Source organism: Protopterus annectens, chromosome 14.part0 (assembly GCF_019279795.1).
Source record: "Protopterus annectens isolate FY-2018-M chromosome 14.part0, PAN1.0, whole genome shotgun sequence".
In the NCBI taxonomy this organism is placed as follows: domain Eukaryota; kingdom Metazoa; phylum Chordata; order Ceratodontiformes; family Protopteridae; genus Protopterus; species Protopterus annectens.
The window spans coordinates 1,081,604,817-1,081,631,648 of record NC_056748.1 but is presented as its reverse complement, the minus strand read 5'-3'; the positions used below and the strand labels follow the sequence as shown (position 1 = coordinate 1,081,631,648).

Genomic DNA, 26,832 nt, shown 5'->3' with positions numbered 1-26,832 from the left:
TAACACAGCAGAAAAATAGCAGTGAGGCACTAAAAAAAAAACACTTAAAACAGCAGAAAATCAGCCAGGAGGCTCAAAAAATGATTTTAACAGTTAAGAGATCAGTTAATTAAGTACATCTTGGCTGGAGAACCAGAGCAGGCAGAACAGATGGCTTTAAAACAATGAAAAATACCAGTAAATACTTAAACAGTAGAGACAACAAAATAGCTTGCTAAACAATGAAAACAGCAATAAAATTCGATTTTACAGTGTAGGACTCAGATGAAGCCGCGGTGGTGCAGCGGTAGCATTGTTGCCTCACAGCAAGAGGTTCTCCCGTTCGATTCTTGGGTGGAGCGCCTTCTGTGTGGAGTCTGCATGTCCTCCCCGTGGTCGAGTGGCATTCGAAAGACATGCATGAATGGGCGTGCCTTCGCTGAAGGTTGGGCACCTCGGCACCATAAAAATCAGCTGCCAATCATTAGCGAACTGGAATTCTGCTGTGGCGACCCCTAACCGGGAAAAGCCAAAAGAAGAAGTAGTGTAGGAGGCAATTGCAGTATAACAGTGTACTTTAGTACACATTAAATAAATACAGTATAAAAGTAGGTGGCAGGCAATAAAAAAGTGCAGTAACTAGTATAAATAAGCAAAAAACAGGTAACTTGTGTGTTTTGGAAGCTCAGAAGTCTCTAGTCATCTGGTATCTCAGCTCAGAGTTGTGGTTGGTATTCCACCTCAGTTCAGTTTGGTGCAAGCAAACAGAAACCTTCTCAGATGCAGGGCCCAAATACCAGATGCTAAAAAAAAAACTCTAACAGAATTCAAAAGGACCAATGAGGATGTTTATTCCAAGCCCTAGACCAGCCTCCCTTTACCAGTTAGGTGCCAATCAAACACATTTTTCTCAGAAAAGTGCAGCTAGGCCCCTTCCAGTCCAAGATGGCCTGGAAAACGTGCCCAGAACAACAAACCACTGCAAACAGTTCTAGAAGCAGCTAGCCTGGATCTGGATTATGCCACAGCTACTGGCTACCCTAGTTTCAGCAGGAAACACTAGAGAATATGGTACTTAAGTATTATTGCAACCGCATTCCAGACCCACTACCTGATATTCTAAATGTAGCAGGCGATTGCAGTGTATATGTGTCTTTAGTATAAACCATGTCAAGATATCCTCTGTAAATGTTTTTAGCCAAAGTGCTGTTATTTGTGGTTAATCAGGCCCTGAAATAGTTTTGCCGCTGTGTTATGCTGTTAGAGATGTGTGAACTGCTTTCTTAAAGAATTCCACAGACAGCCAAAAACACCTCAGGAGAAATGCCTCAAACCAGAGAGCAATTTTTAAACCGTGCCGTTATAAACTTAAGTGGTGCAATTAAATCTTTGCAGTGACAGAATTGTCATGAAGGATATGAAATAGGACCCTGAAATATTTCTCATTCCTCTGCTGACTGATGTCGTCAGTTGGTGTAGAAAACGTATAAATGACCAAACACCCCACGATATATCACAGTTACAAAGAATAAAAAATGATGAACGATCCAGGCAGCAGTCAAAAGTATACCAATTTTTGGTTAATAAACAAGAAAAATTGGTATACTTTTGACTGCAGCCTGGATCATTCATCATTTTTTATTCTTTGTAACTGCGATGTCCTCAATTGTTTGGTCCAAAAATGCAGGTTGTACGTGTTACACAGTGACAAAACAATAGCAAAGGCAGACTTCATGGACGGTTGTGCACACTTCAGAGGCATGGTTAGGATGACAGATTTCACCACCGATTTTTATGAACTGACCAGTGTGTTCTGTATACAGAAATGCAAAAGTCTGTGTAAGTGATAAAAAGTTGTTGGGTCAAACAGGTACCATGCAAGAATGAGTAAAACTCATTAGGGGGTTACGACAGTCAGGGTTGCATGTTTGTCCGGACGACTACCCTCAAGAAAAACAGGAAAACTATGTATTTATTTATCGGCCAGAAAGGTAGAAAGATGTTGTGAGGACTGTTATATTGTTCTCATTAGAAACTTTTACTACATTGATCCCTACAACTACGGCTTGGAAAACGGCCTGTTTTCCTTTTGGAAATGTGGTTGCGATAATATGTAAGTACCGAGAATATTTAACACAGTAGAAAAGTAGCAGTGAGAGACTGAAAAAAATCTTTTAAAACCGCAGAAAATCAGCCAGAAGTCTCAAAAGAATGATTTAAACAGTTAACAGACCAGTTAATTAAGTACTCATTGGTGGGAAAACCAGAGCAGGCAGAACAGATCGCTATAAAACAGTGAAAAAATATTAGTAAATACTTAAACAGTGGAAACAACAACAAGCTTGCTAATCAGTGAAAACAGCAATAACATTCGATTTTCCAGGCACGGTGCAGCTCATTCACTCCAGTGGAGCTCAGGAAGCTTGCACTGTAACCTCCAATGGGCGGAGCCTAAGCCCTTTAACAGACTCAAGTTATGTCCTCATTTCAAACAAATCTTGGGAGCCATAGGGATTATGAAAAGTATAAGTGACAAACTCTTCAGCGCAAGCTATTTTTATACTGGTAGTATTCTTTGGGTTCTGGGTCTTAAACTGAATTTTATAAGTCACAGTAAACACAGTTGCTATTACATTTGTAATATTTTGTAAACAACTTACAATATCTCAGCAACCAATCAAGCTGCACACATACTGTCAGCGGCATTTTATTCATCTAGCTGAGAGCTTTCATATGAGGCTAAGGAGTTCTGTGTTACTTGGTTGTTGAGGTATTTAGAAAAATGAAAATTATATCTATATAAATTAATATCTTAAAAATAACAGTTAATATGTATTTACCTGCACTAGACAGAAGTCAAATATTAATGGAGATGAGTTTGCTACTGTGTAAGCTTTAAGATGAATTTTTTTAAAACCTTGTACATAGTATAGTTTTGGAAATACTAATGCAAATATGAGCAAGCAGTATCTGACATCCAGAGATATCAGTAGGAGTTAACTGCAGATGCAGCTGTAGGCATCACTCGGATGTAATGAGTTAACAGACAATTGTAATATGACTGTAGTTTTGTACACAGTAAATTAATACAGTATAAAAGTAGGTGGCAGGCAATAAAAAGTGCAGTAAATAGTATTAATAAGCAAATAAAACAGGCAACATATTTTTTGGAAGCTCAGAAGCATCTAGTCATCTGGTATCTGAGCTCAGATTGTGGCTGGTAGCCCACCTCAGTTCAGCTCAGTACAAACAAGCAGAAACCTGCTCAGATGCAGGGCCTAAATACCAGAAGATAAACTTAAAGGATGCAGGTGGTGGTGCAAAGAATGCCTTTGTGGCAGTGATACCTTAGCCTATGTTAATATAATGCTCAAGTGCTGTGCTGTGCTGGAAAAATGCTTACCAACATAGACAGGTAGTCAGGATTGGCCTCTAGTTTAATTGTTTACCTTTCTTACAAATGGTATCACTGCATGACAGCAGCAGTGGATTGTGGATAAACATGAGGGAGTTTTTACACTGCCTGGAAGTAGCTGGTGTAAGTCGGCTGACCACAGAAGGGGCTAGAGAAGACTGAGCCACCAGCGCTAACCAGTGAAGTAGTGAATACAATAAAAAACACCAGTAGAATAAAAAGTATGAGTATTGACCACATATGTAGAAACAGAACAAGCTAATAAAGTATAAGAACCTTTCCTTAAGTCAATGTCCTATACAGCTTGCATTGATGGAATGTGGGCAGCAGATATGGACTGGAACGGGTGAGGACAAAAGTACAGTAAAGACCAGTGCTGGCTTAGAATGCAACAGCCATGAGAGCAATAACTAAGTCTGGTAGATGGGAGGCAGAGTAGCACTTAATGAAGCAGGTTAATGTGAAGTTATAAGAATAACAGTGAAGCTGGACTACTAAAATTAATGTTTAGCTACAAAAGTAACCATGAAGCTGATAGTTAACATTACAGTAACAGTTTAGATTAATGTGGAGCTATAGCAATAACACTGAACCTGGGCAGTTAAGATTTGTAAGAAGGTACAGCGGTAATAAATGGACAGCAATTAATGAAAGTCAGCAGCAAAACTGAACCTAAAAACATCAAAATGGCCTGGGCACTACAACTGTGCATGAAATTGACAAAAATGTGCCTGTACAGCCAGGAGCAATATGCAACACCAGTAAATAATGGACAGCAGTTTTTAGGGCCCTAAGTTACAAATTGACCAGTGAGACATTGAAAACAGTAGCTGTTAATGAACAGTAGTTCATAAACCTGAAAAAGCAAATATGAGCCTGGATAGGGGGTGGCCTAATGGTTAGTGTTTACCTCATGGACACTAGGTACAAGCTTTCATTCTCACCTTTAAGGGAAACTGTCCAGGCTTAAAATGGCCAATAAGGGCAGCTAACCTACAACTTAACTATGAACCTACAAACATAGTTGCACCATTGTGTAATGTGAAACAGGAAAAATGATCCAGAACAACTACAAGTAATGTATTTTTAACCCGATTAATAAACAGCAGTTAACAAACCTGAAATAAAAAGGATGTTTTGAGACACCTAAGAACAATGTGAAGCTCTGCAGCAATTAATGATCATGTGGAAAAGGCAGCCAAAAAAAAAAAAAGTCCTAAACATTTTTAAAGGTGAAAAGTATAAACAGTTAATTAAGTTAAATAAGTAAGCTAGTAAGGAAACTTTCTTCATCCACTTCTGTAGAGAGTACGAAGACTTGTGTTAGAAGTTGTTTTTCTCTTTTATATACAAAAAAGGTACAATGTGGTGATCAGCAGCAATTAATAAGTAGAGATCAGTGAATCTACAAAAAGCAACCAAAGGGCCGTGATAGCTTTTATAAGTTAGACAAAGTACAACAGCATCACACCTGTACTCAACACAAAGGTTCATGGACAGCTAAGAGCAATCTGCAGCAGACAGCAGAAGGAACATTAAGAAGCTTATCTTGGAAACCAGAAGTAGAATGAGATGGCATGAGGAAGGGTTAACTGCACCTAATAAGATGGTCTGTGTTCCTTGTAACAGACTAGAAGATTTCAAGTATTTGCCACCACCCACTTCAGAGCTGCATGTAGGTACTTCCCAGCATGGTGCTGCACAAAGTGCAGGTCAGTGCTAATCTGCACAACAGATAGAAATGTCCGAGGAAATGGTTAGGGTTTAACAGTTCAGTCATTGAAAGTTCTGAGGAATCCATTCCTGTCAGCAGACATCCAGGAACCAATAGCTCTTGCAACTCACACAGGAAACACAAGAAGCTGATATCGTAGGTAGTCAGCTACAAGCAGACCTCAGTACTATCCCATTCACACAGGAAACACAAGAAGCTGATATCGTAGGTAGTCGGCTACAAGCAGACCTCAGCGCTGTCCCTTTCACACAGGAAACGCAAGAAGCTGATATCGTAGGTAGTTGGCTACAAGCAGACCTCAGTACTGTCCCATTCACACAGGAAACACAAGAAGCTGATGTCATAGGTAGTCTGCTACAAGCAGACCTCAGTACTGTCCCATTCACACAGGAAACACAAGAAGCTGATATCGTAGGTAGTCGGCTACAAGCAGACCTCATCGCGGTCCCATTCACACAGGAAACACAAGAAGCTGATATCGTAGGTTGTTGGCTACAAGCAGACCTCAGTACTGTCCCATTCACACAGGAAACAAGAAGCTGATATCGTAGGTAGTCGGCTACAAGCAGACCTCAGTACTGTCCCATTCACACAGGAAACACAAGAAGCTGATATCGTAGGTAGTCGGCTACAAGCAGACCTCATCGCTGTCCCATTCACACAGGAAACACAAGAAGCTGATATCGTAGGTAGTCGGCTACAAGCAGACCTCAGTACTGTCCCATTCACACAGGAAACACAAGAAGCTGATATCGTAGGTAGTCGGCTACAAGCAGACCTCAGCGCTGTCCCATGATCAGTATGCTAGAATCAGATCATTTTAGGCCTCAAAAAAGTGATGTAGCTCTCATCTCACATTGGTATTTTTTTTTCAGAAACGTTCTGCTTAGTGCAATCCTGCCCGTGCTAAATGTCTGATTATACTAGTACATAGCTATTTATGTAATTGTTACAGACCCTGTGTTGCTAGTGTGGTTTTGCAGTATTGTAAGTGCTAATCTACAATCTGTTAGAGTGCTGCTTTTGTACCCTCATTAAACTTGTAGTTCGAGTCATATAACAGTACTATGGTAAAATTACAATAGATTATTTTTAGCTTTACACTTTTATATCATCTGGGTTTTTTAAGTATTATTTAACTTTCCACAAGTGCATATGTTGTACTAGCTCTGCCCCCTCTTGCACAGTGCAAAATAAAAAAAAAAAAATGTTTGGAGACACTTTTCACTGTCTTTAATCTAAAGGCCTTGGCTTTTGAGGGCAACCATATTCTGCAGGGATGCGCAGCTACTGAAAATATTTCAAGCCCTGAGTTTGGCATCATCATCATCATCTGAATAATTCCCAATCATACTAAGAGTTTCTGTGGTAGTGATCTGGGTATTCAGTCAGCAGCTGTTATGTTCATTGGATTCGCTCAGCTGAACTTCATTTGAGTCATGTTTGACATAACTGTACGTTATTTGGAGTACTCACAGTAATATTAGAAACTCATGAGTAGGTTCTGGCTACTTATATGATATGCCCTTTGATCTATGGGGTAGATCAAAGATCAGTGTGGCAAAAAACAGGTTGATCAGAAAATAAGCAATTGACATAATTTTCACACAGTTTTTTTCCTGGTGGACAGGCCCCTGATATCACTCAATGCAAATGACTCCATCTGCTGAACTTCATATAATAATCTTCAAGCTTATTATATCCCAGAGCAAGGGTGAAATTCCATTTGAAATAACCTGCTTTGAATTATGCACATTTTGGTTACATGCTGTTATCTGAACACTTTGCCTTCATGCAACAGGTGGCATACATTTTCTTTCCATCCTTCCTCCCAATGAGATCCTCAGTGTTTTAAAAGAGCCTGCTGAGCCTGTCGTATACTTTCTGCTGGACTCCTCAGAAGATTTATCATCAGATAAAAGAAATCCAACAGTGTGTCTATATAAGCAGCCTTCTTATCTAATTTCATAAGGAGTTGAAAAAGAGGTAAAACACACCTTAGTAAACAAGCTTGTACCATTCAGTGTACCAGGAGAGTACAGTAGGCCTCGCTTGTATGAGACTGGCTATGGAGAAAATATTAGTATGAGTGGGGGTACTGACCACAGACAGCATACAGCATCCTTTCTGTTTTCTAGTGCCACAGTCCGAGAAGGATCTCTTGAAAGACTGTTCTCTCTGGATTACTTCAGCCGTAGAGCTCAGATAAGAAACCCTTTGGGTTTTTTGGTCCCCCCTCTGCTTCTTTCTGTATGTGCTTATATTGTATATCCTGCTGATTTGCTTGTTTTTTACTTTTGAAAAGTTGAATCTACTTGGAATTTTATTTTTCTTATAGTATAAGGCTTGTATTTTTAATTTTAAACTAATTCTAAGTTTTTGTGAGGCTTTATACCATGTGAATGTATTTTAGGGCCATTAGTGAGTGTTTCCGCACTAAAACTGATTTAGTGCAGTTCCATTCCTTGCTTCATGTTGCCAGAATCATGAGTAAATCGCTGCTGTTATTTCTGTTGATTAAAATTTATTTTTGAAAGTTTTGACAAGAAAACTTGCTGTTTTTACATTTTTTCCACAGGGGCTTTGATTATTTGAGAGAACTGAGTAGATCTGCAGCATTTTAAATAATTATTTCATTTAAATCACAGTTTTGGCTCCGTTTTGTTTGTGAAACATTTCTGATAGGAATTTTCTTAAGTTTGTATTTAATTCCTGGGCTAAGGCTATTTTGGGCTGTTTCAATGCATGTAGGCCTAAACTTAGCCTTTATTTATTAAATTTGAGGGCCTTTGTGACAGATATTTTGTGCTGGGCTACTGAAATTGCTGTCTTTTTTCTCGGTGCAGTATTTAGTATAGTATCCCTGTAGAAATTGACTTCATATTGCTATTTAGAGAGAGATTCATGGGTTTTTGTCCATTTTGTACTGGACTGACCATGCAGTAATACTTGGCATTGCTCTGGCTAGTATTTCTGTCCCCTGACTAGATGAACTCAGATGGAGCACCCCCAACCATCTAGCCCTTTTGTGCCTAAAATATAAAAATAAATAAAATTGCCTCACGCTATGGCTTGTGACTCTGTAGTAGCCTCGTCCTTGGGTAGTCTATCAGGCCACTCACCTTCTGTTACCTCCAAGTCCCCTGGTATAGTGTCAGTACCACAACTGTGTGACACAAGGCTCAGACACATCTTCTGGGGCTGTTCCATTGCCTGCTTCTGGTATAGAAGGACCAAATCCTTTAGACACAAGGGAAGTCAGGGGTGCAGAATCCATTGCCAGTGTTGCTGCGTCTCCCCCAGAGATTCTGCTACTAATGTAGTGCATTCAAAGAAGAGGCAGAAGACTCATCTTGTAGTAGGGCATTGGTCTCCAATTAGTTTCCCACCTAAGCTGGTGGCTTTGGATAGATCATTATTCAGGTAATTGATTATGGGGTGCATACCTAGTTATGACTAACACTGGTGCTTTCACTCCTGGTTAATCATTTAAGGATCCTGATTTTGAAGGGGGTCTGGCATTTTAGTTTTTGGACCTGTCTGTGTCAGATTAGTTGCTTTTTTATGATGACAAAACAAGAGCATGGATCCAAATATATATATATATATATATATATATATATATATATATATATATGGGTTCATGTCAAACCCACGACATGTTGAAATATCGAAAGTGACTACACCGAAACGAAACGATCGACATTTCAAAACATCGACAGTACAGGTATACGAAAGGACAGCGCTAACATGGGTCCTGCAAGGGGGAAGTAAAGGATATGATATGATACTGTACCCATACTACTTCCCCCTTGCAGGACCCATGTTAGCGCTGTCCTTTCGTATACCTGTACTGTCGATGTTTTGAAATGTCGATCGTTTCGTTTCGGTGTAGTCACTTTCGATATTTCAACATGTCGTGGGTTTGACATGAACCCATATATATATATATATATATATATATATATATATATATATTTGCTCAAATGCTAGCTAGATTTAGGGATGTGTTCAGTTGGGAGGAATATTCGTCTGCCTCTGAAATCAGCAGGGTTGATGATGTTTGGGAGGATAAGGCTCTGGATGTGGAGACAGTACCTTCACTGATATGAAAACAGGAGGATGTTTTCAAGAAAACTTGTAATTCTCCTCTGCTCACAGAGGCTCTGCCTAAAAAAAGTATTTAAGAAGTTCAGGTTATGCTCGGCCATGCGTGGCCTTCAAGCCCTCTTGTCTGTGGACCCTCTCTGTATGGGCAGTGATGATTTCTAATAAAAAGACTTTGTCTTCACATCATGCTCTTTCAGATAAACTAGGAAGATAATTAGAATCTCAGGGAAAGAAGCTGGCTCAGTCCACCATGGCAGGTTTTGAAGTGTTTTTCTGGAAATTTGTGTTTATTTTGAGATGTATGGATAGTTTACATGAGTTGCTGCATCTTTACTTGCTAAGCGAAAGGTATGTAGTAAAGATATCATTTCCAATATTTCTCAGGTTTCAAAGCATACTTTAAAGAGTGTCTTGCAGGGGGCTGATATTACTGCTTGGAATGCAGCGTCATCAGAGGTGATAAGGATGTATGCTTGGTTCCATAGCCAGAACTTTTCTTTTTTTTTTCAAAACAGGTTTATTGTTTTAACATACAAGAGAAATATCATAACAATTTTATACAAGTAATTAAAAATAGATATGATTATAACATTCAACAAAGCAACTAAAGTATTTACAAAGACATCCACTATAATCAGATCAATTAATTAAACTAAAATACCATGCTATTGAAATTAGGATTTTTTTAACAAATTTTGTAAATTATCCTATACAATATAATAAGATGTTTTTCTAGTTGTTCTTGACCTAATTGTGTTTATTTCCATATGGCACACTATATTCATAACATTTTTAAATTCATTGAACGAAGGAGGTGTATCTGAAATCCAATTTCTGGTTATTATTTTCCTAGCCACTGCTAGAATAGACCATAACAAGGGAAGCTTAACCTTTTTAACACTTTGAGGTACAGGTGTGTTGAATAATATAAGAGATTTAGAAATAATTAAATTATCTGTAAAAAGAGCCTGCAAAAATTCATTAATTGACTTCCAGTATTCTTTCAATTTTATACAGTCATAAAACATATGAGCCCAGTCAGCATTAATTTCTACATTACATCTCTTACATAGATTATCTTATTTATTTTATTCATCATCAAAGGTGTATACAATGATCTATGTAAAAATTTCCATGTATAAAGTCTCCAGACAATGGAAGACGTAGTTCTATAGGCAGATTCCAATATATATTGTTTATCTTGTTGATTTGGTGGGTCCCCATTAATAGAAGTGAAATAATTCCAGTATGTATCTACACTGTAAAAAGTTTCTTGTCTGATAATTTTATGTATGTATGAAAGTTTACCTTTATCAGAAACTTTATGTTGTAAATTTAATATCCAAGTAATCAATCAGTGTTGGAATAGATTATTTAACTGTTATAGACATTAGATCTATTTTATTAGTGAGATGTTGTCTAAAGGTCTGAACCTCTAACCAGCAAGTTTCTCTTAGATCAAATTCTTGTTTTAAGAAATCTAGATTTTTAACTTTATTATCAGATATCAACTGATACCAGTACTTTAGATCATTATCTATAGCTAAATGAGTTCCTTCAGAAGTAGATGACAAAAGCATACCCTGAGTATGCATTATAGGGAATATAATAAAATTCCATTCCCTATACTTAGGGTGCATGAATATAAAGTTACGATAGCTAATAATAATAATTAATGGGTAGCCAGAACTTTTCTGATGAATTAATAAAATTAGATTCTGAATGATCCATTTGAGTCTGATTGCTTGGTATGGCAGCTAATCAGATCCTTAAACACTGGGATGGCAGAGGTAAGTTCTTTCAAGGGGTGTTGAAAATGTTCCATATTCCCACATTTCCCTCCATTAAACAGGATAATTTTTGGTAGCCTTCCCAACAGAAGTCACAGTCAAAGAAAAACCAAGGCAATAAAAGGAAACCGCAGGATAAGAATCCCATCAAGCTTAACAATAGGGATTCCTTCCCCAAGAAGGATAGTCCCTCTTCCAACTTATGATTATTGTGAGAAATGGCATCTGTCTTAAGTTCCCACACCATCTCTAAAGTTAACTGTCAACAAAGTGGCCTAGCCATCAGTGGTTTCTGACAAGTGGGTGTTCAACATTGTTTGCAGGAGTTCTAGATGGCAGTGTAAAGAACATCTACCTCCATTCAAAGGGGTTTCTCCTCATTTATTCTACCAGACTTTCTTATTCTCTCTGCTGGACTCAGAGGTCATAGATCTGGTCCCTTCTTCACAGAGAGTGACAGGTTTCTACTCCAGAATTTTCCTGGTCCCCCAAAAGAGAGCTGGCGTGGAGACTGGTATTGGACCTTTCCTTGTCAAGGTCACCCAGTTCAAGATGCTGGTCCTGCTGACCGTGCTTCCCCTGTTACCAGACCACTGTCTCATGGTGACCCTTCACTTGAAGGATGCATATCATCATATAGCCATTGCTTATCATTTCAGGAGATTTCTGAGATTTGTTGTGTATGATTTGCACTGTATTGCCATTTGGGCTATTCACTGCACCTCAAGTGTTTACCAAGTGCCTTGCCCTGGTTGTGGCCCACCGTCAGGCTCTGGGCATTCATAGTTTTCCTTAATTGAAAGACGTGCTGGTCTGTGCAAAGTCTGCATCTAGCTGTGTGGATTTTCTAGAAAAGGTCTGAACCTTAATCTCCCAGCTAGAATTCAAGTTGAATCTCATGAAGTAATGTCGGACACCCTTAGAAAGACTAGCCTTTCTGGGATGCTTAATCGGCTCCCACCAGAAAATAACCTTTCCTCCCAAAGACAAGATCTGGTCTTACCTGAAAATGTTTCTGGAATTCTCTAATAGTAATATTGCATTGGCAAGAGAATTCCTAAAAATTTTCAGATTGATGGCATCCATAATTTTCACAATACTACTGGCCTATGTTCACATGAGGAAAATTCAATGGTATGTCTAAAATTGTTGGATGCAGCATCTTCATTCCCTTGAATCCAAGTTGCTGGTTCTGCCTTTCATCAGACTGAGTTAGTGGTAGAGAGAACAACTGAGTATCAAGTTAGGGCTTCCTTTCTTCCCTCCTGTGAAAGTGCAATCTATCCAGACAGATTCACATGACATGGAGAACTGTGTCAGTCGGGATGCAAGTGCAAGACCCTTGGGACCCGAGAACACACAGAAGCACATCAGGACTAAGGAGATGTCAGTGGGGAGTCACACCCTGAAAGCCCTTTATCATCTGTGGACTCAAGGTCCTCTTCTGTTGGTTACAGACAACACCAGAATGATGTGGTACCTCAACAAACAAGGGGGTCTAAGGTCTTACCCTCTGTGCTGGTTGGCAGTGCTGGCCTGGGAGCTGACTTTACAGCATTCTCTGACCTTTCAGGTGTCTTGCATCCTGCCAGAGCAGAACACTGTGACAAATAGACTAACCAGATCCTGGGCAGAGCCGCAAGTGGCAGCTGAAGGCAGTGGTCCTCCAGGATGTAGTCCAGATGTAGGGGATGCCTCAAATAAATCTGTTTGCCTCCTTTCAAAACAGGCAGCTGAAGAATATCTTGTCCAGGCATCTTTGCAGCCAGGCTTGAAGGGCAGGTGTATTCTCATTCCCTTGGATGAGAATGTTCCTGTATGCATTTCCACCCTTTCCACCGAGTCAGCAGGTACTTGTAAAGGATCAGAAAGAAATGCCAAAGGTCATTGTAGTGACTCCCGATTAGCCCAGTCAGATTTGGTGCTCCGTTTTTATGGTATTATCTAAGGGCAATTACCACAGACCACCTCACACTATGGATCTGCTTATACAGTCACAGGGATGACTGGTGTGCACCCAAAGTTGGTGAAACTTCAGTTGACAGCCTGGATGATTCAGTCTTGACTCTGTTTAGGCACTTGTTTCATGAGGATGAGCAGCAGGTTAAAGGAGGGCAGAAAACTTACTACTAGAAAACCTTATGTTTACAAATGGATGAAATTTTCTAAGTGGTTCTTAAATGGAAACGGAGAGTCCACCATCCATTGAAGTTAATATTTCTCTGGTCTTGAAATATTTTCGTGAACTTCTTCAGATGACTTATTGTTTGCATCCATTAAAGTGCATTTAGCAGCCATCTGTGCTTGTCTGCCTATGGACCCCCTCTTTTCTTTTGGTAAAATGATTCATGAAAGGAGTTTTGCATATGAAATCTTCTTGCAAGCAAATTTCTCCTTTGTGGGATCTCGAATATGTTCTTGAAATGTTATCCTTACCACCTTTTGAACCAGCAGCTCAAACTGATCTCAATTTCTAAACATGGAAAACTGTTGCTTATTTGTTTGACATCGGCAAGGTGACTTTCTGAACTGCAAGCTCTCATGTTGGGACAGCCTTACCTGATTTTCCACAGGGAGAGGGTTGTGTTATTCAGTAATCCTTCTTTCATGCCTAAAGTGGTCTTGAAAATTCACTCAGTCAGTCTATTAATTTTCCTGTGTTCTTTCCAGAACCTAAAATTAAGGGTGAAAGGATACTTCGCACCTTGAATGGGCTTCAGCAGTTCAGGTACTATCTTGACAGAACAAAACCCTTTAGGAAGACCAAAATACCTTTTATTTCCATCACAGGAGCAAATTAGGGTCAGACTCTCTCTAAGCAAAACTTTGTATGTTGGTTGTCCTCTTGTATTGTTTTTTGTTACTCCCAGTATGTCTAAGCAAGGTAAAGGCATATTCCACCAGGGCATTTTCCTCTTTTATGGCATATTGGAAAGTGGTGGACTCTAGAAATATTCTAGAGGCAGCACCTTCATCCTCTGTCGATACCTTTATGAAGCACAACAAGCTGGACGCCTTTTCTTCTATGTTCACAGCATACTTCACGAAGACCATTCTCCAGCGGCTCCTGGACTCTTATCCTTCCTCCTCTCATGTTGAGCAAGCTTTGGGAATCTTCCCAAATGCCATTACGGCACAATGTTGAACACGGTACAGTTGCATAAGCCCTACTTATGTGTCATAACAGATGTTTATAGAACACACTGCCTCACTGGCACTACCCTCCTGCCATCTACCTTTTGCTGGATGCATCTAGTTTGCAGTTGAAGTCGCTGCTGAGTTTTGTTCAGCAAACTTTTTTGTTTTTGTGTGTGTGTGTGTGGCTTTTGGCTTGGAGCAGTAGATGATCGCAAAACTTGTATTTTCATCTGCTCTTCCTGCTGGACCCTAGAAAATTTAAAAGGGTACCGCCTGTAGGTTTGAAGGGTAGTCCTGGTCCTGCCAGTTGATTGGTCCCTCACATCCACAGATGGGCAGTGAGAGGAGCTCTGAGCTTTGATAAACTGTCAGAGGGAGGATTCTACTACCCATATGCCAGTAAGGCAGTATGTTCTATAAACATTGGCTGTTACAAGTAAGTATGACTTACACAGCTGTACTGTATTAATGTACCTGTATTTTTTCTTTTACATTCATGTATATTTCTTCTTTTGTTATGAGATTTTTCTTTCTTTGTCATTTGCTTAAAATTCCATTCTTACAAGTATGCTTTCATTAGCTGTTTGCAGGCTAATTAGACAAGTCACATGGAATGGGATTAATAATGCTACAGAATTCAAAAGGTATATGGATTGAAAAGGCAATGGTAAGAGAGGCAGAATGCTGTGTCTGCATCTCTGGCACATATTAAAACTAGATTATTAATTTAGCATACCTGTTCGGCTATTGCAAGTGCACCTTACTGGTAGGAGAATTCATCCAGAGAGAAGTGATTTTGTGAAATTATTATTTCATATTTCCTTAATCAGTAGGATGATACACGATTAAGTTGTTTTAGTAGTAGTTTTGCCTTTATGAAATACAGGGTGGCTTTTCCCCAACCCAAGAGGGGTAAAATGAAGCAGCTGGTGATTGTTAGAAATATTGACATTTTGGGAATAATGACAATAGCAGTGAGCAGCACATACTAAAGTCAGTGTGTGAATTGTAAAAAACGAGACATCGATTATCTTAGTAATTATGCATTCCTTCCCGACAGGGACTGAACAGCATCTTCAATATGAAGCACTGTGGTTTTGTCATAAATATTGTAAATGAAATCACAAATCTTAAAAATAAAATGATAACTTTCTGTAAGTTAAAAAGTCTCCGACAGAAAATTATTATTTCTTTTTTGTAAAAAAATTTAGGTGGCAAAAATGGCCTTGGAGTGTAAATGGACCGATACCTTATTAGAATTGCAAACATGGACATGTTTAGCACACTTTGCCTATGCAGCTCGTGATCATGAAATGGTGATGACTTGTTCTCAGAAGGCTCTGCAGCTAGATAAAATAATTGACAAAGATGCAGCGTGGAAGAAACAAAATGTGTAAGTGAGAATTCCAGAATACTTATTATTATGTAGGTTGAAAAAGAAAAAAGATATTAACTGTAGCTGAACAATCTTTCATTAATACAGAAAGGCAACCTATTTCTTTGCACTTATAAAATGTACATAGATAATTTATTTTTCTTGTGCGTTTCAGATTACATTTTTCTGTTGTTAAAATTGGCTACAATGAGACCTTTTTCCCTGCTTATGCATTTTTTGTATGCACTGGTTCAGCAGAATAGAATGGAAACTGAGGTAGTTAAGAGCCTGGCATCCTCATTAAGGACTGAGTTTGGGTTTGTAAGTCAAATAAGACTACACATAGGTTCATAGGTAGGTACTAGGCTTTCTGCCTGAGGGCATTTATAAGCCTAGCCAGAATGTGTCAGCTTTTGCCGCCCCATTGATTAATTAACTGATCCTCTGTCAAGCAGAGCCAATGAAGTGATCCCAGGGGTGTATTTTCTGTTACCCATCCACTCGTCAAGGTTTCTCTTGAAGAGTGTTAGTGAGGGGCTCTGCCTTATGTAATTTGGAATTTTGTTCCAAAGCATGGGGAGTCTCTGTGACAGGAATCTATCCCTCCAGCATGTTCTATTTATTGTTGTGGTGAGGTTCAGCTCACTAGAGCGCGTGGCTTGCAGTCACTTGGATTTCTTTAGGTGGAGCATGGCCATCAATTCTGAGTTGGACATGGCTTTGTAAGTCAGGCAGAGATCACCTCTGAGTAAGCGATATGCCACTGAGTACAGCCAGAGTTTTTTCAGTCGGGCTGCATAGGACATATGTTTGAGACCAATAATCCTCTTGGTGAGGTACTTTTGTGGTCTTTCCAGCTGTTGGAAGTGTCTTGTGAGCTACATCCCAAATGGGGCATTGTACTCTATGATGGGTCTAATGAGTGACAAGTAGAGGGGCACTATAACCTCTTTATGTCTAGATGCGAATCCTTTAGTAATTAGATGGGCCACATAGAAGGATTTCCTAACTACTTTGGCAATATGATTGTCAAAGGAGAGATTACTATCTACCTGGGTCCCCAGATCTCTTATTACCTCTTCTGTATTAAGGGGGCTGCCACCAGTGTGATAATTCGTGGGTGTTTTGTTTTTCTCAAATGGGATGACTATGCATTTTTTGGCATTTAGCGTGAGGCCATGACTTTGACACCAGGTGTCCGTCTCAGTAAGGCCCTTTTGGAGGATGTCCGTGTCAGCTGGAGAGTCATTTATGGCTCCCAGTTTGCAGTCATCGGCGAACTTGGTTAGCCATAGTCCTCCTGTGTTTGCCTGTACTTCTGAGAAGTATATGCCGAACAGTAGGGGTCCCAGGACTGAGCCTTGCGGGACACCACTTCTGACTGGCTTAGAGTCGGACCTGGAGCCCGCTTTTCTTACTGTGTGAGTTCTGTCTGTAAGCCAGTTGGCAATCCATCTCATGATGTAGGGGTTTATGTTCAGGCTGGTGAGTTTTTCTGTAATACTCGAGTGGGGAATGGTGTTGAAAGCCTTGATGAGGTCAAGGTAGACTTTGTGAACCACCTTTCCCTCGTCTATGGCCTCTGTGACTGTCTCGAAGAAGTCATCTAGGTTTAGTAGGCATGATCTGCCCTTAACAAAGCCGAACTGGGTCGGGTCAAGTGTTTGGAGGTTCCCAATGTCTTTGTTAAGGTTCCATGATGATGCACACCATAGCCTTGCAGACCTGGCTAGTCAGGCTTATGTGGCGATAGTTACCAGGGTCAGTTGTGGCCCCTCCTTTGTGGAGAGGAATACCCATTGCTGTGCGCCATTCTACGGGCACGTAGCCTGTGGAGAGGCTGAGGTTGAACAGCGTGTTTAGGTGTGGGGGGTTAGTTCGATGTTCTTCGTGTTTCACTGTTGCAGTCATAACTGTAGGGTGATCCTGCCGGCAGGCAGCCCGAGGTCGGCCAGAATTCCAAAGTCTGTGTCCGGCGTCAGCTGTACCAGCAAGTACCCTGACGTCAGAACGCAGAGGTATAAAGCTGACAGCCGACGCCATCTTCTCCAGTCTTTCTTGCCGTGCGGTGGAAAGCAGCTCGCAAGTTGTTGGCTGGCGGATTCCCGGACAACGTGCTTTGCTTGTCGTCGGTCAGAAGACGACGACTTCTCTTCTCAAGCTAAGTACCCCGTTGGGGAAACTTTTTTCTTGCTCCTCCGATGTCAGAAAAAGTTAATAATTGTATATCGTGTGGAAAACAAATACCTCATAAAGATTTCCACTCTTACTGTCTTCCTTGCTTAGGCCCTGACCACAACGTTTCTTGCTGTCGGTTTTGTGCCAGGTTTAATTCTCGTACTATTAAGCGTAGGTATGATTGGGCCTTGCATTATTTCGGTAGACTGTTCAATTACAGGATGTCGTCGGATACTTTACCGACAACCGGAATTCACAAAAAGCACAAAGACAAGGATAGGCCTCCGAGGTCCAAACAGGATTCTATGCAGCCGGAGCCAGCTTCGGGTTCGGCGGTCGACAGTGACGCACTTTTGCAGCCCCTGTCGTCAGCCACTTTGGAACCGATGGCCGACACGGACTCCCATGGGGAGCCAACTAGGCCCAGTATTTTATCTGCTGCAGGACTTTCGGACATCGCTCCTTCAGATGGGTCCGGAACCGCTGTGCAGGTACCGACTTCTGAGGGGGTTTTCAGGCCTTCTCATATCACTATTACTACAAAGGCAAAGTCAAAGACTCCTGTTAAGCCAAGGATTTCTTCTCAAGCTTCGTCGGATTCAGCTCCCAAGACCCAAAAGCAATTATTAAGGATGGCTGAAGATTTGCTTACTATGATTAGGGGTTCTCACCCTCCTCCTGAAAAAAGGCCTAGACAGGATATTCCTTATGATTCCTCTGATCAGGCTTCTGTGTCTTCAGTCTCTTCCTCTGAACAGGATTACTCTTTTCCTCCTTATGAGGATTCTGATGCAGAGGACTCTATTCCCTCTGCTTCTCCCCCTGAAGATTTTTCTTTTGGGGAAACCTTGCATGAGATGAGAGAGCATTTTCATTGGGAAGGTCAAGATTATTCCACTTCCAAGAAGAGACTTAGGGAGTTTCTCCTTCTCCCACAACACAGACCTTTGGCTATTCCTCCTGTTCTTGATATTGTGGATGATGCCTTTGGCTATTCCTCCTGTTCTTGATATTGTGGATGATGCCTTTGGCTATTCCTCCTGTTCTTGATATTGTGGATGATGCCTTTGGCTATTCCTCCTGTTCTTGATATTGTGGATGATGCCTTTGGCTATTCCTCCTGTTCTTGATATTGTGGATGATGCCTTTGGCTATTCCTCCTGTTCTTGATATTGTGGATGATGCCTTTGGCTATTCCTCCTGTTCTTGATATTGTGGATGATGCCTTTGGCTATTCCTCCTGTTCTTGATATTGTGGATGATGCCTTTGGCTATTCCTCCTGTTCTTGATATTGTGGATGATGCCTTTGGCTATTCCTCCTGTTCTTGATATTGTGGATGATGCCTTTGGCTATTCCTCCTGTTCTTGATATTGTGGATGATGCCTTTGGCTATTCCTCCTGTTCTTGATATTGTGGATGATGCCTTTGGCTGTTCCTCCTGTTCTTGATATTGTGGATGATGCCTTTGGCTATTCCTCCTGTTCTTGATATTGTGGATGATGCCTTTGGCTATTCCTCCTGTTCTTGATATTGTGGATGATGCCTTTGGCTATTCCTCCTGTTCTTGATATTGTGGATGATGCCTTTGGCTATTCCTCCTGTTCTTGATATTGTGGATGATGCTTTCTCTGAAGCTAACCTGAATCCTGACTCTTAGCCACCTGCTCCTTCTAAGCCGGATAGATTTTATAGAGTCCCTGATTCCCATCAATTTTTGTTCAAGAACCCTTCTGCAGATCCTGAAACTATTTCTCAGGGTTCCAAGGCTGCTAAGGCCGCTTCAGCTAAAAATCCTATTCCCTCTGAAAAGGATTCTCGGGCCTTGGACAGATGGGGCAAAAAGGTTTATACCTCTGCTACTCTTTCTATTAGAGCTTTAAATTGCCAGTTTCATATGTTCAAGTATCAGCAATTTCTTTTGTCTGTTTTAAAACAAAAACTTTCTACCTTTCCTGCATGTGCAGAGGACAGGGAATTACAGGATGTCTTGCATGCAACTGAACAAGTTAGAAAACATAGTTTACATTGTGGTTTTGATGCCTTGGAGGCTTCTTGTAGGGCCGCAGCCTCTGGTACTGTTATCAGGAGACATGCTTGGCTTCGAGAGCAGAATTTGCCTGAGCAAGTTAAGGCTAAATTGTTAGATGCCCCTGTTCAGCATGATGTTCTGTTTGGATCTAAAGCTGAGGAGGTTATTAAAAAGATGGAGGATAAGGTGAAATCTATGCAGACTGTTAAAGATCTCTTACAAGTACAGCCTCCTAGATTTACTAGAAATTGGCCCTCCAAAAATTGGTCCTTTCCCACGTCTGACAGGCCTCAAAGGGGAAGATATAGACGCTCCAGAGGTCGGGCTCAGGCCTCTTTCAGGTCCAGACAATGGACTGCTTCATCCCCTAGAAGGGGAGAAGACGGATCTCAATCACAAAGGAAGCAGACCCAATGACTCTTTCTGTTGGGCTACAGGTCCTCTTTGCCTGGAAGCCCCTCTCTGAGGAAAACTTTCTCTTTTCTACCAAAATTGGATTCATATTACCCAAGACAAATGGGTTTTGGACGTGATTTTAAGAGGTTACAAATTCCACTTTCACACTCTGCCAAGGTCTATTGGTTGGCCAGATCTGCCAAAACATCAATGGTCAGAGGCCTTAAATCAAGTGGACGCTCTATTGGCCATGAGAGCCATAGAACCTGTTCCACTTTCACAGATGGGAAAAGGTTTTTATTCAAGACTATTTCTGGTCCCAAGAAAACAAAGCACATGGAGACCTATTCTGGACCTTTCAGTATTAAACACCTTTCTGGAAATTCCAAAATTCAAGATGCTTACTCTACAACAACTTCTTGCAATGCTCTCCCAGGATGCTTGGATGGTGACATTGGACTTAAAGGAAGCCTACTTACATATTCCCATCAGGCAGGAATGCAGAAAATACCTCAGATTCAAGGCAGGTACGAGGCACTTTCAATTCTCTGTACTGCCCTTTGGTTTATCTACTGCACCCATAGTCTTTACCAAGTGTCTGGCTCCAGTAGTAGCTTATTGCAGACTCCAGGGGATTCAAATTTACTCCTATCTGGACGACTGCCTTATTCAGGCGGACAGCAAAGACCTTTTACTTCAACATCTGGATTTTGTTCAACGTCTTCTCCTACTATTCGGATTTTCAGTGAACACAAAAAAGTCACATTTGATCCCTTCTCAGCAAATGATTTTTTTTTGGGAGCTCTTCTAAACACAAGCTTGCAAAGGGCCTTCCTCACTCCAGAAAAACAATTACAGCTGGCCTCAATTTTCAAAACCTTGGCAACTTTACCTCGGCTCACTGCAAGGAAATTCCTGCAGGCTTTGGGCTACATGGCTTCTTGCATCCTGTTGATTCCAAATGCAAGGCTTCATATGAGAAAACTTCAATGGTACCTAAAGAGTGTATGGTCTCAGCATTACCACAGTCTAGACACAATGATTCCACTGATTCCCTGCCTCCAAAAGGAGCTCCTTTAGTGGTCCAGGGCTTGTGCTTTGAACGAAGGGAATCCCTTCCGTCTGCCTCAACCTTCTCAGATCATAACCATGGACGCTTCGGATTATGCTTGGGGAGCTCATTTTCTAGACATTGGCCAGCAGGGCTCTTGGACAAAGAAGCAACTACTCTGGCACATCAACTTGAAGGAAATGTTGACAGTCCAAAATGCTCTTCTAGCATTCCAGACTCTTTTGAAACCAGGACCTCTTCTGATTCGTACAGACAATACCACAGTCATGTGGTACATAAACAAGCAAGGGGGCTCTCATTCTTACCCCCTTTGCAGACTAGCCATGAATTTATGGGACACAGCTCTAAATCTGAATCTGCATCTTCAAGCTCAGTTCATTCCAGGAAATCAGAACCTCTTAGCAGACAGCCTAAGCAGAAACCTTTTGGATCCTCACGAATGGATGTTGGACCCCAACTTATTCAACAGAATAACTGTAGTTTGGGGTTGTCCTCAGATAGATCTGTTTGCATCCCATCTCAATCATCAGTTGCCTCTCTTATGCACCAGGTCCTTCCACATAACAGCTTGGAAAGTGGATGCCCTGTCATTCAGCTGGAGGAATCTTTCGGGATATGCCTTCCCTCCTCTTCCTCTTCTGCCTCGGGTGTTACTGAAAATAATACAGGACAAACCCAAGACTATTATTTTGATAGCTCCAAATTGGCCTCGGCAGTTTTGGTATCCAACTTTAAAACACCTATTCTTGGAACCTCCTTGGATTCTTCCTCTGATCCCTTCTCTTCTGTCCCAGCATCAGGGTCAGATGCAACACTCTCAAATCAAGACTCTTTGCCTAGCAGCTTGACTCTTCAAAGGCCTTTGATTCCTTCTCTTCCCAAACAAGTTTTGGATGTTCTTTTAGAAGCTAGGCGGCCTAGCACTAGAAAATCTTATGCTTCAAAATGGAAAAGATTTTGTATTTGGATGCAGGATCGAGGTTTTGATCCTCTTTTGCCTGATATTTCCTCCATTTTACTTTACCTCTCAGACCTTCTGCTTAAAGGCCTTTCCTTTTCCTCCATCAAAATTCATGCTTCTGCTATCTCGGCTCATTTTAATACTGATCCTCCCATTTTTTCTTACCAGCTGGTGAGACAATTTTTGAGAGGAGCTAAGAATTTAAGGCCTCCCAGAACTCCTCCTGTTCCTGCTTGGGATCTTAATTATGTTTTGGAGAAACTTACTTTGCCTCCTTTTGAGCCTGCTGCGGCTTTGGATATCAAGTTCTTATCCTGGAAGACAGCTATCTTATTGGCATTGACTTCTGCTAGAAGGGTTTCAGAGTTGCAAGCTCTCATGGCTGTGGAACCATACATTATCTTCCACCAAGACAGAGTTTCTTTGAGGACAAATCCTACATTTATGCCTAAGGTGATTTCTAAAGTGGCTGTAAATCAGACTATTCACCTTCCTACCTTCTTTCCAAATCCTCAAAATAAAGGGGAAAGTATCTTACATTCATTGGACGTACACAGACAACTACGATTTTACCTGGACAAGACTAAAGATTTCAGAAAATCTGATCAATTGCTTATCTCTTATGCCTCCAGTTCTCTAGGTAAGGCTATTTCTAAGCAAACTATTTCCAAATGGATTTCTCATGGAATAAGGTTTTGTTACTCTCACTTTGGGAAACAGATTCCAGGTACTGTTAGAAGTCATTCTACTAGAGCAGCTGCCACTTCAGCAGCTTTTCTCAGAGGAGTTCCTACCAAGGACATTTTGGAAGCTGCCACTTGGAGTTCAGTGCATACTTTCTCTAAGCACTATAATCTCCCTTTGTATTCTAAGTCTAGGGCAGGCTTTGCCTCTGCTGTTTTGCAGGGTCTTCTAGCTGCCCCTTCTTCTGCATAACCTCCTCCCTCTTCCACAGCTTTGGGATTCTACCCTACAGTTATGACTGCAACAGTGAAACACGAAGAACATAGTACAGTTGTGTACACCTACCATAAATGTAGATGTTCGAGTGTCTTCACTGTTGCAGTCGGTGTTTCCCTCCCACCAGTCCCCTCTTATTTTTGCTTGTTTTCTCTTCCACTTCTTTTGTGGTGTATTTGTGTTCCTTTTTAGACACCTTTTGGTTTGTTTTTTGGGGGCTTCTGACATCTGGGGCAAGAAAGGCTGGAGAAGATGGCGTCGGCTGTCAGCTTTATATCTCTGCGTTCTGACGTCAGGGTACTTGCTGGTACAGCCAACGCCGGACCCAGACTTTGGAATTCTGGCCGACCTCGGGCTGCCTGCCGGCAGGATCACCCTACAGTTATGACTGCAACAGTGAAGACACTCGAACATCTACATTTATGGTAGGTGTACACAACTGTACTTTCTGTAGTTTGTACAAGACGCAGCCTGGGACACCATCTGGTCCCACTGATGCTGTTTTTTGGCTTTTGAAAGGGCTATTTTCACCTGTGCATCTGTGATTTTTGGGACACTACATTTTTCCAGTATTGTTGTGGGCCCTTTTGGAGGTGAGAGGGGGGTGAAGTTTGCACTGAATCTATCTGCCAGGATGTTGGCAATATCAGTAGGTTCAGTATATTTTGTGCTATTTTGCACTAGTTCAGTGCATGTCTGCAAGTTGCCACTTAGATTCTTAACATAGCTAAAGAAGGCTGTGTGGATGTTCTTCGTCTTCCATTGCTGCAGTCCTGACTATTGGGTATAGTCCGCGTCCCAGTCGGCCCGAATACCAGAGTATAAGGCTGACGTCGGTCAGGGCGCATTAGACTGACGTCAGTACGTCAGGGTACTAATGCGCATGACCGACGTCATATCCTCAGTCTTTTTTGCCGCATGGTCCGATGCAGAAGCAGTTTTGCGAGTGCAGGTTGGCGTACTGAAATATTTCCGATACCGGAGTTTCAGACCGAAACAGAGTTGGCTAAGTACCCCGTTGGGGAACATTTTGGTTTTCTTGCCTCAGTATTTTACGGATGTCAGAAAAAGTGAATAACTGTATTTCTTGTGGGAAACAGATACCTCATAGGGATTATCATACCTTGTGTATACCTTGTTTAGGGCCTGAGCACGACGTTGTTGGTTGCCGCTCTTGTGCTAGGTTTAACAAACGCACTATTAAGAGGAGGTTAGACTGTGCCAGGTTAGTGTTTGGGAAGCGTTGCAATTATAAAATGCCGTCGGATGCTCCGGCCGCTTCCTCAAGCGCAAGGATAAAACAGTGAAGCCTAGGGTTGAGGAACCGGCAGTCCCGGACGTCGGTTCTTTGGAAGGCTCAGTGGAGCCGGAGGTTTTGCCAGGAGTTTCCATGGAGTCCCAGGCAGAAACTATACTCTTACAGGATGTGCCTTCTCAGGAGGTAGGCCAGGCTGAGGGGGCTTCTCAGGTGACTGTTCTTCCCTCTCTTCCCAAGGCAGTTAGGGCCTCTCCTTCTGTTGCCAAAACTTCTATGAGAGGTAGGCCTACTTCAGCTTCAGTGGGGGCTTCTCCTACCATTCCAGGTTCTGTACCTAAGAAACATATGCTTAAGATGGCAGAAGATTTGATTACTATGATTAGGGGTTCTATGCCCCCGCCTGATAAGAGGCCTAGGGTGGAATCTGAGTTTGAGAGTTTTGAACAGTGTTCTGAGGCTTCAGAATCTTCTGTGGAAGATTTGCAGGAGTATCCTACCTATTCTGATTCTGATGTGGATGATTCCACTCCTACAGCGTCTCCACCTGAGGATTTCTCATTTTCAGAGACTTTGCATTCCATGAGGGAGCACTTTAAATGGGAAGGCCAGGATTACTCTGACTCCAGGAAAAGGCTTAGGGAGTTCTTGTTTTTACCCCAGCATAGGCCTTTAGCTATTCCTCCTGTGTTGAATGTGGTGGAAGATGTTTTTGCAGAGGCTTCCCTGAACCCTGACTCTTTGCCTCCTGCTCCTGTTAAGCCTGATAGGTATTATAGGGTGCCTGAAGCTCATAAATATTTGTTTAAGAGTCCTAGGGCGGACCCAGAAACTATTTCCCAGGGGCCTAAGGGTGTAAAAGCTTCTGTGGTTAAAAATCCTGTCCCCACTGATAAAGAGGCAAGGGCTTTGGATAGGTGGGGAAAGAAAGTGTATACTTCTTCCACTCTAGCCATGAGAGCTTTGAATTGTCAGTTTCACATGTTAAAATATCAGAATTACCTTCTTTCACAATTGAAATCTAAGGTGGATGCTTTGGCGGAAGGTATTGAGTGTAAAGAGTTGCTGGATTTGGTTCATGTGTCCGAACAAGTGGGTAAGCATTCTTTGCAATGTGGTTTTGATGCTGTACAGGCCTCCTCGAGGGTGGCTGCTACCAGCTCTGTTCTTCGCAGGCATGCCTGGTTGAAGGATCAGAATTTAGCTGAGCATGTTAAGACAAGGATTTTGGATGCTCCTTTACAGTCTGATGTGTTGTTTGGTTCGCCTGTGGAAGTTGTTTTAAAGAAAATGGAGGACAAAGCTAAGTCTATGCAAACTGTTAAAGATTTTTTGCAGGTGCAGCCACCGAAGTTTAGTAGAAATTGGCCTGCTAAGGGGTGGACATATCCTGCTTATGATTCTCAGTCTAGGGGTAGGTCTAGACGTGGTAGGGGCAGGGCTCAAAGTTCTTTTAGGCCTAGAACAGGGAGTTCACCTGCTCAGACTTCTGGTGAGGGCAGGGGTCAGTCCTTTCGTAAACAGACCCAATGACCTGTTTCTTCAGCTGCCAGCAGATTCTCGTCTGGCAGCTCCTTTGGGGGGAAGACTGTCTCTTTTCAAAGAAAATTGGGATTTAATTACTCAAGACAAATGGGTGTTGGATATCATTCACCAAGGTTACAGATTTTATTTCCATACAATGCCCCCTTTCAAAGGCATGCCAGACGTTCCTCCTCTACAAAGACAAGAGGCTCACAAGCAAGTTTTACAGTTACTTCACATAGGGGCCATTCAGCCAGTCCCTGTGTCAGAGAGGGGCCTAGGATTTTATTCTCGCCTGTTCCTTGTCCCAAAGAAGGGGAACACGTGGAGACCAATTTTGGATTTATCTCTCCTCAACACGTTTTTGGACATTCCCAAGTTCAAGATGTTGTCGTTACAACAGCTTTTACCTCTGCTGGGCAAAGGTCACTGGATGGTAACTTTAGATCTCAAGGAAGCTTACCTTCATGTGCCTATAAGGCTAAGTTGCAGAAAGTATCTGCGGTTTCGAGCTGGAAATTCTCATTATCAGTTCTCTGCATTGCCCTTTGGCTTATCTACTGCGCCCAGAGTATTCACAAAGGTTCTGGCTCCAGTGATAGCTTACTTCAGGCTTCAAGGAATTCAAATCTATCCTTACTTGGACGACTGCCTGATTCTGGCTCAAGAAAAGGAAGACCTTCTACAGCATCTGGAATATGTTATAGCAGTGCTAAGATGCCTAGGGTATTCTGTGAACGAAATAAAGTCCAGTCTAGTACCCTCTCAAGACATGTGCTTTCTGGGTGTAAGACTGAATACAGCAGCCCAGATGGCCTTTTTAACCCCGGACAAACAAACGAGTCTGTCACTTTACTTCCATCAACTATCTCATCAGTCCGTGCTGACTGCAAGGACAGTCCTTCAAGCATTA

At 41.6% G+C, this 26,832-nt stretch overlaps 1 protein-coding gene across 1 annotated transcript in view; it reads left to right on the top strand.

Moving 5' to 3' along the window:
* Nucleotides 1-26,832, top strand: part of CFAP46 (cilia and flagella associated protein 46) — a 3,596,153-nt gene that overhangs the window by 1,339,589 nt on the left and 2,229,732 nt on the right. Inside the window, exon 25 of the mRNA XM_044056880.1 lies at nt 15,379-15,560. Coding sequence (XP_043912815.1) covers nt 15,379-15,560 — 182 coding nt within the window. The remainder of the gene's footprint in view (nt 1-15,378; nt 15,561-26,832) is intronic.